Raw genomic sequence first — 18,888 nt, forward strand, 5'->3', positions numbered from 1 at the left:
TTCCAGTAACTCGTCTCTCTCATTTCCCAGGCACTTACCACCAGACGTCAGCAGAGTTAAAACTCACTACTCCAAAGAGTATTTATCATTTTTGGTACCCATAAATTAATATGGTGTTGCTGTTTATCAGGATTGGAGAAAAGACCTTTTTCAACTTCCTCTTGGTTTTCTCTAGTAACCAACTCTAGTAACTGGTTTTCTCTAGTAACTAGAGAATTTCCTGCTAGCTGCATAATGTGGTCTGCACATAAAAATTATAAACTGCTCTTAGTTACACCAGTGAATATCTGGGGTAGCTCCACTGAGCCAATGAAGTTACACCAGCATAAATTCAGAGTAACTGAGGACAGAATTGTGGTCCAAAGAGGAGAGATTAAACTGAAGCAAAACTCCAGATCTGAACAATCACAAACTACAGTGAAGATGGGACCTGGATTCAAACATTCTGGTTTGGTCCCAACTCTAATAAAATTATCTAATTGAATACAGTCTAAAATAAACAAACATCTAAATGATCAGTACTTTAAAAATATATTTTGAGAGAATCAGGAGCATGTAAGGAAGGAAAGAAAAAAAAAACCACAGACCTGATAGGTCCATTTCTATCTTCTGCTTTCCGTAGGCTGAGCGCTGGCATAGGACCGTGTACTGTTACAAACTCTATTTCTGGGAATGGAGGATCTAAAAAGCAAACAGTATCAGTACTTTAGAAAAGTTTGAGGAATAATCCAAGTCTGAGGGTAGTAAGCGTTTTCTCACACAGCACAGTAACTAAAATGCTAACCCTAAAAGCTAGAGCTGTGCTTTAGATTCAAATCTGAACACAAGATACCTTAAAATGTACAGACGACGTTTTTGGTTAACAAATATTGGAGATGGTTTTTATTTCGATCGAACTGCATATCAGCAGGCTCAACCTGAGAAAGCCAATATGTGCGATCTGAACCTTACTTTTTGTAGACCTTGAATGCCTCCGTCAAATATTTTAAAGCTGTCATCGGAGACTTTCAGCAAGTGCTTCCCTGAACTTTCAAGAGCCCCCTCAACTCCTGGAGAACTCAGAGGGAAGAAAATAAATGCTGTTGCAGTGGCTTTCTTTGATTCCTATTTTGTACCCTCACCTTCCTCTGACATTCAGCACAGTCAAGAGAAGCTTTAATTCAGTTTTCTGCCTGGAGAAAATATTAAGGATTTTTATATTTTTTTAATCCTAGTCAGAATGCACAAGGCCTAAAATGTCTAACCAATCTGAGCTTTGTATTAAATTTCAGATGGGCAGTGTAAAGGGAAAAACAGCTTTAGGGCACTTACCAGTACCTGCCAGGCCTAGCATGTGGTTTGACGAGTTGCAAAGCTGCAAGCCACAAGTGCCTTTAAAGTTGGGGTCTTTGCCACATTCGGCAACTGGTCAGACTGCCCTAATAAGATGTAAAGCCGCAACAATCCAAAATTTAAAATTAGTTTCATTCTCACCCCAGGAAACAGGAGGACTTTATGTTGAAGTTCTTCCATATGCAGTATTTGGCAGCCAGGACATTAAGAAAAATGCACGTTGCCAGAACGTTAATGCGTGCCAAAAATAAGTCAACTACCATGCCTGCAGATCATCAAAATTTAACAATCCCTGTGGGAAAAATAAAGCCTTCAGACCACCTTCATAAAGTCGGCAACAATAGCAGCACCTAATGCAGGGCAGCCATTGTGTGTGGGAAAATTCCTGATCAAGAGTGAAAAGCTGCCACCCCAAATTCAGCGGTTTGCCATTAACATCTATCCCTCTTGGTCTTCAGGTAAATTACTATAAAAACAAACATTCTCCCAGGATTACAGGCCACCAGTTTGAAGCAGTATCCTTCAAACTTCACAGTAACACAAACCTAAAAGTTCCAGTATCTACCCCTGTCTTCAACTAAACCCCGCTCCAAATACCCCTCGCAGAATCAGTGCTGGGTAGGCCAGGAATTTGGCACTTTACCATGGGTTTCATTTTTATGGCAAGAATATTTGAGCTGGGTCACAGTGTTAGCTGAAAGCCAAAATATAGCAGACAGAACATGTAATAGCATTGCAAGTGAAATAGGAAAACAGCACAGATCTTGAGGCTATACCTCCTGGAAATGACAAGATGGGACACTTGTCCACATCACGTTCAATGGTTTTGGAAGACTCCGCATTCGCACTGTGGCAAATCCTTGATTCCCCATTTGTGCATCAGGTGCACACATCTTCCGTGTAATGTCCTAATATGGTTGATGGTCATCCACTGTCTTCGGCAGAGCAAGAAACCAGGTCGTTCAACGGTGCGATCATCTACAAGGTGCTTGTTGTTTATGTCAGAGCCTGCCCATTGTATCCGCCAGGGGTTTTCTGAGTTGAAGCTGGGTGACAGAAAAGCTTCTCCAAGCACCCAGAATGGCCAGCAGGATTTAAGGCAAGCGCAAGATTGGTGAACAAAGCTATCATGGAGTGGGAGTTTTGGATTAGCAAGAACTGTCTTGTACTAGTGCAACACAGCCATCTCTCACCAGATAGTTGGAGAAAGTATGTTTGCGAGGACTGGAATCCAAGGCAGCGGTGTGGCCTTCAGGGTGCCACTTACAAGTCTCAGAGCCACATTTAGTTGGATGTCGTTGAGGTCTGTGTGCGAGCTTCTTCCCCAAACCGGTGCATAGCACTCGGCCATGGAATAAACTAAAGCCAGTGTTGCTGTCCATACCATTTGAGCACCACAGCCCCAGCTCAAACTTGCTAGCTTTTGGATGATATTGATGCGACTCACCTGTTTGTTCTCAAGTAGATATTTCACACAGGAATGGCCTGATTTTTTAAAAAACATTAAGATTCCTAATTTACTTGTCCCTCGTTTAAATCTCAGAGACCTCTGACTTTTTACAGACACAGTTTACAACTGAAGCCTTAGGACTGCACAGACTAATCACTACACGTGTGATGAACAGTGTCACTTTCAGTAGGAATCCTTAAGGTCTTTCTGATTAGTTGATCTTTTGCACTCCATCAATACTATATGACTAGGACAGCAGTGTAATTTACTTTACTATACATACTACAGTCATAATGACTCCATTTAAAAAGATATTATTTTCTTTGTGTCTCTTTTTAAATATGCCTCTATTTAAAATGAACATATGCGTATGGCCAGTCAATCATTTAGCTTACCACCCTTTTAGAAATCCTTCATTTGGTGCACTAGAGCAGCCCTGTTTGAGTTTCTCTGCTTTTCTAGAAGCCATTCTCTGCTGATGATAATGCTTTAAAAATAGTGATGCCCCTGAGCAACAAGGTTTGCATCCAGATGGTATCTTTCCTCAAGTTCAGGGAAGTCAAATCAAGGGTTCTAGTTCAGACAATTCTCTGCTGAAATAATGCCATTTTCCTAACTGACATTTCTTGAAAACACATTGTTTGCAAATGTTTATCACAGAATCATAGAATATTAGGGTTGGAAGAGACCTCAGAATGTTAACTAGTCCAACCCCCTGCTCAAAGCAAGACCAACACCAACTAAATTATCCCAGCCAGGGCTTTGTCAAGCAGGCCTTAAAAACCTCTAAGGATAGAGATTCCACCACCTCCCTAGGTAACCCATTCCAGTGTTTCACCACCCTCCTAGGGAAATAGTGTTTCCTAATATCCAACGTAGACCTCCCTCATTGCAACTTGAGACCATTGCTTCTCGAGACCATTGCCACCACTGAGAACAGCAGAGCTCCATCCTCTTTGGAAGCCCCCTTCAGGAGTTGAAGGCTGCTATCAAATCCCCCCTCACTCTTCTCTTCTGCAGACTAAACAAGCCAAGTTCCCTCAGCCTTTCCTCATAAGTCACATGCCCCAGCCCCCTAATCGTTTTTGCTGCCCTCCTCTGGACTCTCTCCAGTTTGTCCACAGCCGTTCTGTACTTGGGGGACCAAAACTGCACACAATAGTCCAGGTGTGGCCTCACCAGTGCTGAAGAGAGGGGAATAATCACTTCCCTCGATCTGCTGGCAACATTCCTACTAATAGAGCCCAATATGCCATTGGCCTTCTTGGCAACAAGGTCACACTGCTGACTCATATCCAGCTTCTTGTTCACTGTAATCCCCAGGTCCATTTCTGCAGAACTGCTGCTTAGCCAGTCAGTCCCCAGCCTGTAGCGGTGCATGGGATTCTTCCTTCCTAAGTGCAGGACTCTGCACTTGTCCTTGTTGAACCTCATCAGATTTCTTTTGGCCCAATCTTCCTATTTGTTTAGTCACTCTGGACCCTATCCCTACACTCCAGCGTATCTACCTCTCCCCGCATCTTAGTGTCATCCGCAAACTTGCTGAGGGTGCAATCCATCCCGTCATCCAGATCATTAATAAAGATGTTGTACAAAACCAGCCCCAGGACTGATCCCTGGGGTACTCCGCTTGATACCAGCTGCCAACTAGACATCGAGATGTTGAGCCCTACCTGTTGAGCCCGACAATCTAGCCAGCTTTCTATCCACCTTATAGTCCATTCAACCAATCCATACTTCTTTAACTTGCTAGCAAGGATACCGTGGGAGACTTTATCAACAGCTTTGCTAAAGTCAAGAAATATCACAACCACCGCTTTTCCCATATCCACAGAGCCAATTATCTCATCACAGAAGACAATCAGGTTGGTCAGACGTGACTTGTCCTTGGTGAATCCATGTTGACTGTTCCTGATCACCTTCCTCTCCTCCAAGTGTTTCAAAATGGAGAGCTTCTCCCACAAGTGAGGGGAAAAATCACAGAGGTTTGTTGCAAATTTTTTTTAAAATTGAAAATCAAGACCGGAAAATCATTTGCATAACAAATGCAGGGGTCCCATGTGTGAAACGCTGGGTAAGGCGGGGTTAGGCTGTGGAGGCCTTAAAAGTGAAGACAAGTAGTTTGTGTCTGATGCAGACAAGAAGATGAAGCCGGTGGAAAGGTGCAAAGAGGGAAGAGATGTAATCAAAGTCACAAGTCAGGAAAATGCTCCAGGCAGCAGAATTTGTCAAGGCCAGAGAGGAGACCATTGAAGCAGTTGAGACATGAAAGTTTTTGATTCCAATGACATCTCTGGTGACCAGATGAGAGTTTTAGTTGTGCGGACAGAGAGGAAAGGTCATATCTTAAGAGATGTTATGCAGGAAGAAATGCAAAGATTTAGGTGTGGCCTGGAAGTGGAGATCTAGAGAGAGCCAAGTCAAAGAAAATGCCCAGGCTATGGGCCCAGGCAAAAGGGAGGATGGTGATGGTGTCCTGGAGGACTGGAGAGAATGATTAAGAGTTCTGCTTTGGCCAGGTTGTGTTTAAGATGAAGGTTGGACATCCATGGGGAGATGTCAGAAAAATAAACTGAGATTTTGGTTCGGCCAGGGGGAGACAGGTCAGGCATGCAGAAGTAAATCTTCAAGTTATCAGCATAATGGTGGCAGCTGGAGTTGTATTTGTGAATGTGACTGCCCAGAGACAGGATATAAAAGGAGAAATGGAAGGGGCCAAAACAGAGACCTGTAGAAACCCCAAAATTCACTGGAAGGAGATTAAGTTTATATATAGAGGAAGGATTTCACATACAACCTCTCATAGACAATTGCATTGGGCGAGTTTATGGCACCGATCCTGTCAACAGTTACCCTTGTGCCTAAATTTTATTCATGCAAGCAGTCCCATTATCTTCAATAGGGCTACTCACATATATAAAGTTAAATACATCACACATAAATATTTGCAAGATTGGAGACTAAATTCCTGTCACATAAAAACATACATTTATATTACTGGTTGTCATCAATCCCCCTGCCTGCTTCACTGAAACAGAAAATCATTTCTCTGTAATTCTTGTTGTAACTCATCACCCCCTGGAGGTCTGTCAGGATAGCAGAAATATCAGGGAATATCCACAGTAAATCCACATGTCTCCTACAGTCCCTTCCTCCCTCAGTGGAAGGCGGAAATTTTTAACATTTGAAAAAAGAAAAAGAAATGAAAGATCCCCCAACCCCGAGGGGAGTTAGGTGAGTTAGCCTAACTTTATTCCTACTTGCACATGAACGGAACAATGGTAAGCTGTTTTATTTTCACCTAAGGTTATGGAATTCCATTTGGGATGCAATGTGTGACAAAAACCCAGAATGAGAGGGGCACCACAAAACTATTCACGGAGGAAACATAATGCTGTGGAATTCATTCCCTTAGGGCAAATAACTCTTTCTAGACCTTCAGTTCCATGATTATTCATTTCTGATGTAAATAATTTTTAATAAGAAGAGTGAGGGGTCACTACCTTTGTGCGCCTCGGTCTTCACAGACAAGGTCAGCTCCCAGACTGCTGCGCTGGGCAGCACAATATGGGGGGAGGCGAGAAGCCCTCAGTGGTGAAAGAACAGGTTAAGGACTATTTAGAAAAGCTGGACATGCGCAAGTCCATGGGGCCAGATGCAATGCATCCTAGGGTGCTAAGGGAGTTGGCTGATGTGATTGCAGAGCCATTGGGCTTATTTAGTCTGCAGAAGAGAAGAGTGAGGGGGGGATTTGATAGCAGCCTTCAATTATCTTAAGGGGGGTTCCAAAGAGGATGGAACTCGGCTGTTCTCAGTGGTGGCAGATGACAGAACAAGGAGCAGTGGTCTCAAGTTGCAATGGGGGAGATCTCGGTTGGATATTAGGAAAAACTATTTCCCTAGGAGGGTGGTGAAGCACTGGAATGGGTTACCTAGGGAGCTGGTGGAATCTCCATCATTAGAGGTTTTTAAGGCCCGTTTTGACAAAGCCTGGGATGATTTAGTTGGAGTTAGTTCTGCTTTGAGCCGGGGGTTGGACTAGATGACCTCCTGAGGTCTCTTCCAACCCTAATCTTCTATGATGCATATCCTTGCTGTGGCTTATTCATTTAAGACCAGTATTTCTTAAATTCTTCCTAGCCATTTCTCAAATGCCAGTGAGTGTTTATTAAAAAAAAAAGAAAAGACATTTCTTCAATTCAGAAATAGTCAGCGACAATGTTTTACCTAGGATATCTTCTTCACGAATGATCTATAAAAGAGAAGAACACATTTGGGACTACACACAATCAGTAACTCTGACAGAGAAATAAGAGACAGTACAACCTTTATAGCCCTTTTTGGGGAGGGGTAATGGAGGGGAGCAGGAGAAACAGTCACAAACTGTCCTTCTTGCCAAAACACAGAAAGCTCACATCACCAATCTTTTAATATTGATTGGGCAATGACTGCTCAACCATTTCTCATGACTCAAGCTCCTATCTTATGTGAGCACATGGTAAGAACTCTTATGCAAGCCGGGAAGGCAGAAAAGGCAGCCTAAGGAGGACACTGCTGGGAATATGAAAGGAACAGAATTTCAATGCTCTATGAACCACTCAATAGAACATCTTTACTGGCCAGGAGACAAGAACAATCACATGCTCATCACAGAATTATTTAAAAAGGAATCTGCTTGCCAGGCTGACTGTGGTAAGGAAAGTAGCAAGCTGCTGAATTCCAATTTTTGTGTAAACACACATCCCATTATGGGCATAATGAATCATCTCATTCAGGATATCTGAAGCCAGGGTAGGTTTCCTGACAGACATTCATCAACGCTGTAGATTCTCTCTCTTTTTTCTGTCTGAGCACAAAGCAACCTTTCATTAATAGGGAACTATACGGCACAGGTTCACACTAAATACGCTCTCTACCCTTATTAATTTCCTCCATAGAGGAACATGGTCACCATGGAATGATGTGCCTCTGTAAGAGGGCATCTAGCATTACAGAATCTATGGGCCGGGTCCTCAACTGCAGTAAACTGGAGTAGCTCTATTGAAGTTAATGAGGTATGGGAATTTATACCAGCTGAAGTTGTGATCCTATGTTCTGAAATGTAAATCCATGACTCACCAGGAACATTTGTTAACTGTGGGTAAATTGAGGGCCATAGCTTCTTAGCCCTGGTCTACACTAGGACTTTAGGTCGAATTTAGCAGCGTTAAATCTATGTAAACCTGCACCCGTCCACACGATGAAGCCCTTTATTTCGATTTAAAGGACTCTTAAAATCGATTTCCTTACTCCACCCCTGACAAGTGGATTAGCGCTTAAATCGGCCTTGCCAGGTTGAATCTGGGGTACTGTGGACACAATTTGACGGTATTGGCCTCCGGGAGCTATCCCAGAGTGCTCCATTGTGACCGCTCTGGACAGCACTCTCAACTCAGATGCACTGGCCAGGTAGACAGGAAAAGAACTGCGAACTTTTGAATCTCATTTCCTGTTTGGCCAGCGTGGCTAGTTGCAGGTGACCATGCAGAGCTCATCAGCAGAGGTGACCATGATGGAGTCCCAGAATCGCAAAAGAGCTCCAGCATGGACTGAACGGGAGGTACGGGATCTGATCGCTGTATGGGGAGAGGAATCCGTGCTATCAGAACTCCGTTCCAGTTTTCGAAATGCCAAAACCTTTGTCAAAATCTCTCAGGGCATGAAGGACAGAGGCCATAACAGGGACCCGAACCAGTGCCGCGTGAAACTTAAGGAGCTGAGGCAAGCCTACCAGAAAACCAGAGAGGCGAATGGCCGCTCCGGGTCAGAGCCCCAAACATGCCGCTTCTCTGATGAGCTGCATGCCATTTTAGGGGGTTCAGCCACCACTACCCCAGCCGTGTTGTTTGACGCCTTCAATGGAGATGGAGGCAACACAGAAGCAGGTTTTGGGGACAAAGAAGATGATGATGATGGTTGTAGATAGCTCACAGCAAGCAAGCAGAGAAACCGCTTTTCCCGACCTCCGGTGAGTGTACCTTTTAAAATACTATACATGGTTTAAAGCAAGCATGTGAAAGGATTACTTTGCCCTGGCATTCGCGGCTCTCCTGGATGTACTCCCAAAGCCTTTGCAAAAGGTTTCTGGGGAGGGCAGCCTTATTGTGTCCTTCGTGGTAGGACACTTTACCACTCCAGGCCAGTAATACATACTCGGGAATCATTGTACAACAAAGCATTGCAGTGTATGTTTGCTGGCGTTCAAACAACATCCATTCTTTATCTCTCTGTGTTATCCTCAGGAGAGTGAGATATCATTCATGGTCACCTGATTGAAATAGGGTGCTTTTCTTCAGGGGAGACTCAGAGGAGCCTGTTCCTGGTGGGCTGTTTGCCTGTGGCTGAACAGAAATGTTCCCCGCTGTTAGCCACAGGGAGGGGGTAGGGTTGAGGGGGTAGCCATGCGGTGGGGGGAGGCAAAATGCGACATTGTAATGAAAGCACATGTGCTATGTATGGAATGTTAACAGCAAGGTTTACCCTGAAAGAGTGTAGCCACTGTTTTATAAAATGTGTCTTTTTAAATACCACTGTCCCTTTTTTTTTCTCCACCAGCTGCATGTGTTTCAATGATCACAGGATCTTCTCCTTCCCAGAGGCTAGTGAAGATTAGAAAGAAAATAAAAAACGCACTCGTGATGAAATGTTCTCTGAGCTCATGCTGTCCTCCCACACTGACAGAGCACAGACGAATGCGTGCAGGCAAATAATGTCAGAGTGCAGGAAAGCACAAAACGACCGGGAGGAGAGGTGGCGGGCTGAAGAGAGTAAGTGGCGGGCTGAAGACAGGGCTGAAGCTCAAATGTGGCGGCAGCGTGATGAGAGGAGGCAGGATTCAATGCTGAGGCTGCTGGCGGACCAAACCAGTATGCTCCAGTGTATGGTTGAGCTGCAGCAAAGGCAGCTGGAGCACAGACTGCCACTACAGCCCCTGTGTAACCAACCGCCCTCCTCCCCAAGTTCCATAGCCTCCACACCCAGACGCCCAAGAACGCAGTGGGGGGGCCACCGGCCAACCAGCCATTCCGCCACAGAGGATTGCCCAAAAAAAAGAAGGCTGGCATTCAATAAATTTTAAAGTTGTAAACTTTTAAAGTGCTGTGTGGCATTTTCCTTCCCTCCTCCACCACCCCTCCTGGGCTACCTTGGTAGTCATCCCCCTATTTGTGTGATGAATGAATAAAGAATGCATGAATGTGAAGCAACAATGACTTTATTGCCTCTGCAAGCGGTGATCGAAGGGAGGAGGGGAGGGTGGTTAGCTTACAGGGAAGTAGAGTGAACCAAGGGGCAGGGGGTTTCATCAAGGAGAAACAAACAGAACTTTCACACCGTAGCCTGGCCAGTCATGAAACTGGTTTTCAAAGCTTCTCTGATGCGTACCGCGCCCTCCTGTGATCTTCTAACCGCCCTGGTGTCTGGCTGCGCGTAACCAGCAGCCAGGCGATTTGCCTCAACCTCCCACCCCGCCATAAACGTCTCCCTCTTACTCTCACAGATATTGTGGAGCACACAGCAAGCAGTAATAACAGTGGGAATATTGGTTTCGCTGAGGTCTAAGCGAGTCAGTAAGCTGCGTCAGCGCGCCTTTAAACGTCCAAATGCACATTCTACCACCATTCTGCACTTGCTCAGCCTGTAGTTGAACAGCTCCTGACTACTGTCCAGGCTGCCTATGTACGGCTTCATGAGCCATGGCATTAAGGGGTAGGCTGGGTCCCCAAGGATACATATAGGCATTTCAACGTCCCCAACAGTTATTTTCTGGTCTGGGAATAAAGTCCCTTCCTGCAGCTTTTGAAACAGACCAGAGTTCCTGAAGATGCGAACATCATGTACCTTTCCTGGCCATCCCACGTTGATGTTGGTGAAATGTCCCTTGTGATCCACCAGAGCTTGCAGCACTATTGAAAAGTACCCCTTGCGGTTTATGTACTCGCCGGCTTGGTGCTCCGGTGCCAAGATAGGGATATGGATTCCGTCTATGGCCCCACCACAGTTAGGGAATCCCATTGCAGCAAAGCCATCCACTATGACCTGCACGTTTCCCAGGGTCACTACCCTTGATATCAGCAGATCTTTGATTGCGTGGGCTACTTGCATCGCAGCAGCCCCCACAGTAGATTTGCCCACTCCAAATTGATTCCCAACTGACCGATAGCTGTCTGGCGTTGCAAGCTTCCACAGGGCTATCGCTACTCGCTTCTCAACTGTGAGGGCTGCTCTCATTTTGGTATTCATGCGCTTCAGGGCAGGGGAAAGCAAGTCACAAAGTTCCATGAAAGTGCCCTTACGCATGTGAAAGTTTCGCAGCCACTGGGAATCGTCCCAGACCTGCAACACTATGCGGTCCCACCAGCCTGTGCTTGTTTCCCGAGCCCAGAATCGGCATTCCACAGCATGAACCTGCCCCATTAGCACCATGATGCAAGCATTGGCAGGGCCCATGCTTTGAGAGAAATCTGTGTCCATGTCCTGATCACTCACGTGACCGCGCTGACGTCGCCTCCTCGCCCGGTATTGCTCTGCCAGGTTCTGGTGCTGCATATACTGCTGGATAATGCGTGTGGTGTTTAATGTGCTCCTAATTGCCAAAGTGAGCTGAGCGGCCTCCATGCTTGCCTTGGTATGGCGTCCGCACAGAAAAAAGGCGCGGAACGATTGTCTGCTGTTGCTCTGACAGAGGGAGGGGCGACTGACGACACGGCTTACAGGTTTGGCTTCAGGGAGCTAAAATCAACAAAGGGGGTGGCTTTACATCAAGGAGTATTTCAGGCAGGACTTCACGAAGGGTTCCAATAAGAAATGGTGCACCTAAGTTATTGTTCTTATTGGAACAAGGAGGTTAGTCTAGCCTCTGATTGATACATGGCTAGATTTACCTCGCTGCACCTTCTCTGTGAGTGACTGCAGTGTGACCTAGAGGAATGAGTCCCCTAGACCGGGGAGGGAGGGGAAGCAAATGAGTACAAAACAAATCTGGTCTATTTCTTGTTTTGATCCACTCCATCTATCTTCTACATCTTTGGCTGGCAGCAGACGGTGCAGAAGGACTGCATGCCATCCACACCTCATGGCTGCCCGGCAGAAGATGATGCAATAGGACTGCTAGCAATCCATATCGCCTGCCTGCTCACCATAAGACAGTTCAATAGGACTGACTGCAGGACTAAAGAGAATGACCTGGTCAAGTCATTCCAAATTTAGTCCCTGCGCCCATGTCTGCCCAGTTGCTCCTGGCCGATGTGGCCAGGAGCACCTCGGACATGATGATGACGGCTACCAGTCGTACTGTACCGTCTGCTGCCACAAGGCAAGTGATTGATGCTGCTGTGTAGCAATGCAGTACCATGTCTGCCAGCACCCAGGAGACATAGGGTGACGGTTACCTGAGCGGGCTCCATGCTTGCCGTGGTATGGCGTCTGCACAGGTAACTCAGGAAAAAAGGCGCGAAACGATTGTCTGCCCTTGCTTTCACGGAGGGGGGGAGGGAACGGGAGCCTGATGATATGTACCCAGAACCACCCGCGACACTGTTTTAGCCCCATCAGGCATTGGGATCTCAACCCAGAATTCCAATGGGCAGCGGAGACTGCGGGAACTGTGGGATAGCTACCCACAGTGCAACGCTCCGGAAGTCGACTCTTGCCTCGGTACTGTGGAAGCACTCCGCCGAGTTAATGCACTTAATGCACTTAGAGCATTTTCTGTGGGGACACACACACTCGAATATATAAAACCGATTTCTAAAAAACCGACTTCTATAAATTCGACCTAATTCCGTAGTGTAGACATACTCTTACACTTCCCCCAAAGAGATCAGCACGCAACCTCAAGCAGCTATATCACCCGATAACAAAGGTTAGGCCAGTTACAGTACATCCGCAGTAAAACATTTGTTTCAGTCTTTCAGCTTCCTTAGAGCATTTGATCTTCTGAAGTATCTTACATTTATATAGGACTTTTGATCCCAAAGGGCCACAAAGCACTTTAACAAGCTTAAAGTGGCATACAAATTAGGATAACTCCACCACCACCAAAGTATAGCCATCTGAGGGCTTGTCTACACTACTGGCCAGATTGATGGGCAGCAATCAATCCAGTAGGGGTCAATTTATCATGTCTAGTACAGTTTTATTAATCCTAAATTGTGTAATTTTATAAAATTTAAATGTGGGAGGTAAATCGAAAGTGACTCAAACCCCATTACTCTTATAAAAAAGTGAAATGGGCCTTTTAATGAGATCTTGCTTGATAAGCAGACATGACCAAATTTTTATGCCTCTCCACCAAATACCTACAGCCCTGTGTGGATACAAATTTATATCTGTAACCACGGATATCCATTTGTATCCACACAGGGCTCTACAGATACCTCACCCAGGACTATGCTGGCGCATTTATTCAGTACTAACTCAGCTCAAAGAGAAGCATGCCAGGTACCAAATCATCAACACCACCTCATGCAGCACCTGCTAGAAAGTATTCCGTACAGGTCTTCTGAACAAGTAATGAACTGCTCCACTCTTGCATAGCTTGTGAACTCTTACAGGGTGACAATGTAAAGTGGAATGCCTACAGGTTATAACTGTGGGTATTCAAAAGCATCTCAAGCAATCAAATTCCAGGATATGCTTTGTTTTAACAAGACACATGAACAGATACAACAATTCACTACTTCTGAATGACAGCTAGGCAATTTCCAAGCAAAAAATCGTCCAATAATTGCTGTACTTCGCTAAAGTGATCCAGAACACTGTGTGCCTTACACAAGAACTTTCGCACTCAAGGAATAGATTTTTTCCCCCCTTCTATGACATCTTAAAAGCTAAGATTTACTATTAATAAAGTACTGAAGTATTCATGATTTGGAAAATACCACATAAACAACTCCCTAGTTCTTCATTGGGCATCCAGCAGATAAACAGCTGCACCTAGTGGCTGAACATAGTTACAAAATTCAAAGAGCTTGCTAGGTTTCATCTGTCTCATCTGTCTGCTGCCAACACCAAAGCTAGTGTTTCACCGTGTTGTTGGTTTTTTTAAATCTAACCCAGAAGCTTTTCAGCATAGGAACAGTACAAAAATGTCCTAATTTAAACCAGTTTAACTGGAATCAAAATGAGCTCAAAGGCTGAAGATTTTTATTAGTGCAGTTTTCTTTATGGAACAAAAATTCTGGAAGCAAATGACAATTAAAATAAAAGCATAACATGCTCTTTCTCCTCCTCCACCAACCATGCCATTTTTCTGGAATACCTTTTAATGTCACCATTGGTAGCACTAACTGTCTGTGGTACTCATAGGGCACCTGTTACCATAGTATGAGTACCTCACAATCTTTCAACCCCTGTGAGGCAGGGCAGTGCCATTATCCCCATTGTACAGATAGGGAAGTGAGGCACACAGAGACTAAGTGACTTGCCCAAGGTCATACAGGAAGTCTATGGCAGAGCAGGGGATTTAACTAGGTCTCCAGAGTTCCAGGCTAGAGTCCCAATCACTGGCCCATCCTTCCTCTCCGGTTACCCTGTGATGCTGAAGTGACATTTAAAAACACATGACAGCCATTGTCCCGATGCTTTGGGATTTGCTGACTCAACAAGAAACAGCATGAAATCTGTAACAATTAGATTACAGTTTCTGAGCACAAGGCAGGAGTTTTTCAACAATCTACACTGAGACACTAAGTTCAAATCAGTTGTCAATATTGCCATTTAGGCAAAGCACTCACACTCAAGTGGTCATCTTGTTAAAAAAAAACAAAACAGCAGGACGTACCAATAATTGGAGTTGTCATGGAAACTAACACAGAAAGATCCAAAGCTGCCGTGGAAATATTCACAGTGTAATTGGTGCCTGGGTGCAAATCAAGACACACCTCTGGAGTCTGTCCGTAAATGGTGAGGTTAAAGGCCCTTTCATGAAAGAATTCCTTCTGATACCAACGTCGACCTTGTATGTGAAACTGTAATGAAACAATCACAGTGCTGAAAATGGAAGGCTTTGACACTTCGTATGGGTTCAATTTGTGAGATACTCTAACTAAACCATTTATCATAAACTTTATGAAGTAGTAATTGACCATATCCTTGTTGAAAATCTACATGTGCATACAAACATACTGTATTAAATTTGTTGAGCATTACTATAATCAAAACATTTCCAGGTTTTATGAAGACACATCATGCTTGTGGCTAAACTTTAACAACGCTATAACAAAGCTAGTTCTTGCACTTCGTTTCTCTCCCCCCTCGTCCTCTTTTTTTTTTTTTTTTTTTTTGGTAAAGGAAGCCCAGCCCCAAACCGGTTGTTTGCCAGCTAACAGAAACCAGCAGCCTGCTCATGTATCTTCATTGCAGAAACAGTACATTTACAAAAGCGAACCCACGTGCATGCTGTGCAGTTATCACTTGATCCTGAAAGGTGTTCATTTCTATCAAATCCTACTGAAGTCAACATAAGAACAGCCGTACTGGGTCAGACCAATGGTCCATCTAGCCCACTACCCTGTCTTCTGACAGTGGCCACTGCCAGGTGCTTCAGAGGGAATGAACAGAACAGGGCAATCATTGCATGATCCATCCCATCATCCCCTCCCAGCTTCTGACAGTCAGAGGCTAGGGACACTCAGATCATGTGGTTGCACCGCTGACCACCTTGGCTAATAGCCAATGATTGACCTACCCTTGAAGAACTAATCTAATTTTCTTTTGAACTCTGTGCCTTCACAACATCCCCTGGCAACAAGTTCCACAGGGTGACTGTGCATTGCGAGAAGAAGTATTTCCTTTTGTTTGTTTTAAACCTGTTGCCTGTTAGTTTCATTGGACGACCCCTGATTCTTGTGTTATGAGAAGGAGTAAATAACACTTCCTTATTCACTTTCTCCATACCAGTCAAGATTTTATAGATCGCTATGATATCCTAAGTGGAAAAGTCCCCCAGTCTTTTTAATCCCTCCTCATACGGAAGCTGTTCCATACCCTTAATCATTTTTCAGAGTAGCAGCCGTGTTAGTCTGTATTCGCAAAAAGAAAAGGAGTCCTTGTGGCACCTTAGAGACTAACCAATTTATCTGAGCATAAGCTTTCGTGAGCTACAGCTCACTTTATCGAATGCATAAAGTGGAATGTGTGTATATATAAAATCCGCTCACTGTACTTTCCACTTTATGCATCCGATGAAGTGAGCTGTAGCTCACGAAAGCTTATGCTTAAATAAATTGGTTAGTCTCTAAGGTGCCACAAGTACTCCTTTTCTTTTCTAATCATTTTTGTTGCTCTTCTCTGTGCTTTTTGCAGTTCTAATATATCCTTTTTTAGATGGGGTGATCAGAACTGCATGCAGTATTCAAGGTATGGGCGTACCTGGATTTAAATAGAAGCATTATGACATTTTCTGTTTTATTATCTATCCCTTTCCTAATGGTTCCTAAAATGGTTAGCTTTTTTGACTGCTGGTGCACATTGAGAGGATTTTTTCAAAGAACTATCCACGATTGCAAGATCTCTTTCCTGAGTGGTAATAGCCAATTTGAACCCTCTTTTTTTGGATGCGTAGTTGGGATTATGTTTTCTAATTGGCACAACTTGGCATTTATCAACATTGAATTTCATCTGCATTTTTATTGCCCAGTCACCCAGTTTTGCGAGATCCCTTTGTAATTCTTCGCAGTCTGCTTTGGACTGAACTATATTGAGTAATTTTGTATCGTCTGCAAATTTTGCCACTTCTCTCTCCTTCCAGATCATTTATGAATATGTTGAACAGCACTGGTCCCAGTACAGAACCCTGGGGGGACATCACTATTTACCTCTCTCTCCCCTGAAAATTGGCCATTTATTCCTACCCTTTGTTTTAACCAGTTACTGATCCATGAGAGGATCTTCCCCTTTTCCTTTGCGTGCTTAGTTTGCTTAAGAGCCATTGGTGAGGGACCTTGCCAAAGGCTCTCTGAAAGTCCAAGTATGCTACATCCACATGAAATGAGAATGCCCAGTCCCTCACAGAACCAAGTTATAGACAGCTGGGCTTGTACGTATGCTTGTAGTCATGCGTATTTTCCACTGCTCTGGTCTCAAATAGTCGTAATGTTAATAACGCCAAAGAAACAATTTCACACCTATCAATTCTCAGTTATTTGAGTAACAAAAAAACAGACTGCATGCTCTGTTTAATTCTCACAGGCCGTCCCTCAGCTAGAGGGATGCAATAAACTCTGGATAATCTCTAACTGCGGGAAACTTTAGATAAAAGCAGCCAGTCCCGGGCCCACCACAGACAGCTTCAGTGGAGGTTCCACAGTGGAGGATACACAAAATATGTATCACTTACTGAATAGATTTCTTTCCTATCAGCACTCCTTATGCTTCGCCTCCATGTCAAGCAGGTGTCGTTAAGTATCCGCATATTACTGAAGGCTTCCTTTACTGCAGAGAGAGTGAGACAGGGGGAAGCCTCATAATTAAGAACATTTTAAAAAATCTTCCTGTAACATTATTGATCATGACTGGCTTTAAATTATAAGGTCTGAGTCTGTTTTTACTTTAGAGGATCCAGTGTTATTAGGAGGGAGTGGAACCTCATTCCTTTTAGAGTGCCCAAATATTGTAAATCAGGTATAAAATTTTTAAATGAAATTACAGTTATAAAAAAACCAAACATAGTACTAAAGGGAATTTTAAAGCCTCCCCACAAATTAAGGTAAACTTCAGATGCCTAAGGTCCAGGGGAGGATGCACTTTTAGAAGGGCAACTTGGCTCTCTCCTTTTACAATCAAAATAATAGCGGTAAGCAACAGCTTTGGGGAAACAGCGTTTTCCACTCATCAAATATTTCTGTTTTAAAACCTGCTCCCTGCTACGTACAGGCCAAAAAGACACAGACAATAGGAGCAGTTCTCATCAAACCAATAGGAGGGAAGGATGGGCACCTGGCTTCTTGTCAAATTACACCAGGGCTTTTGTGGCACTTCCAAAAGGAATCGCTATTGACAGTGGTAAATTCTATGTGTGTTACTGCAGAGCTGAAAGTGCCAATTGGCTGTTGCTGTGGTACAAGTGCATTGGTTGCTGGAGATACCTTCCCAGAGGAGCAATGCGGTAGGTACTGGAGTGCAATGGGTATTTTGCTTTCAGCTCATCTCAACTCTTTGCACCACTAATGCAGATGACAAACATTATGAGCCAGATTTTCAAGACTGCTCATCACTCACAAGTGGGGTCATATTTTCAAAAGTGCTCAGTACCCAACTATGCCTAGTATTCCCACATCTTAAAAACCTGGCCACTTGTGCAAGTGCCTAAGTGAGAGCTGATGGGTGATAAGCAATTTTGAAAATCTGGCTTTACATTTTCATAAAATGTGGAGTTGGGGGGCAGAGATTCCTCAAACTACTTATATTCCAAAAAAGCCTCTTCCTTTCCGTGAATAAACAAAATATTAAACATCAAATGTTTCAGGCTTTGATGAGCCAAAAACAACATACACAAGCTTTGTTTAGGAACTAAGACCTACCTTTCCACTGAAAGAACAGTACTATTCATATAGGTTACATTCCTCAAAAACAGTATCTCAAAAACACTTAGCACATGGAGTATCAGCTTATCAGGAAGGTATTTTAAAATATTCATTACTTCACAGTCACACTCAAAAACACTTAGATTTCTGAGGGTACCATTTGGACAAACAAGGGCAAAGAAATTCCGATACAGTATCCTTAGTATATACAGTTATGCTTAGCCATTGCAGCACATCCACAATGAAAAAAAATGGTGCACCATTGCAATTCTTAAGCATAAAGATGTGCGTGAAGGGAACAACGCCAGTCGCAGTAGAACCTCAGAGTTACGAACACCTCAGGAATGGAGGTGGTTTGTAACTCTGAACAAAACGTTATGGGGGTTCCTTCAAAAGTTTACAACTGAACATTGACTTAATACAGCTTTGAAATTTTACTATTGTGACAGGGTCGGGCCGGATGGCTACAGGAGAGTGATAGAAGGCTGATATATTAGCCCCAGGTTAAGTAGGTCCCTGTTCCCTGGGTAAGGTAACAGGGAA

The 18,888-nt window shown here is 44.0% G+C and overlaps 1 protein-coding gene across 11 annotated transcripts in view; it reads right to left on the bottom strand.

Annotated features, from left to right (window-relative positions):
• Positions 1-18,888, bottom strand: part of SUSD1 (sushi domain containing 1) — a 100,201-nt gene that overhangs the window by 18,237 nt on the left and 63,076 nt on the right. For 6 of the 11 annotated variants that reach the window (XR_013346236.1, XM_077817785.1, XM_077817783.1 and 3 more), the window contains 3 exons: positions 17,160-17,254; positions 14,604-14,790; positions 588-681 (listed from right to left, as the gene is read on the bottom strand). Coding sequence is in view for 8 of the 11 variants with exons in the window: in XM_077817785.1 (XP_077673911.1) it covers positions 588-681; positions 14,604-14,790; positions 17,160-17,254 (376 nt within the window). In the remaining 3 variants the exon portion in view is untranslated. Of the gene's footprint in view, positions 1-587; positions 682-1,474; positions 1,625-14,603; positions 14,791-17,159; positions 17,255-18,888 lie in introns of those variants that run through there. The other 5 variants (XR_013346238.1, XR_013346237.1, XM_077817787.1 and 2 more) reach the window with 3 other exon arrangements.

The sequence above is a fragment of the Eretmochelys imbricata genome, chromosome 5 (genome assembly GCF_965152235.1).
Source record: "Eretmochelys imbricata isolate rEreImb1 chromosome 5, rEreImb1.hap1, whole genome shotgun sequence".
NCBI classification, from domain to species: domain Eukaryota; kingdom Metazoa; phylum Chordata; order Testudines; family Cheloniidae; genus Eretmochelys; species Eretmochelys imbricata.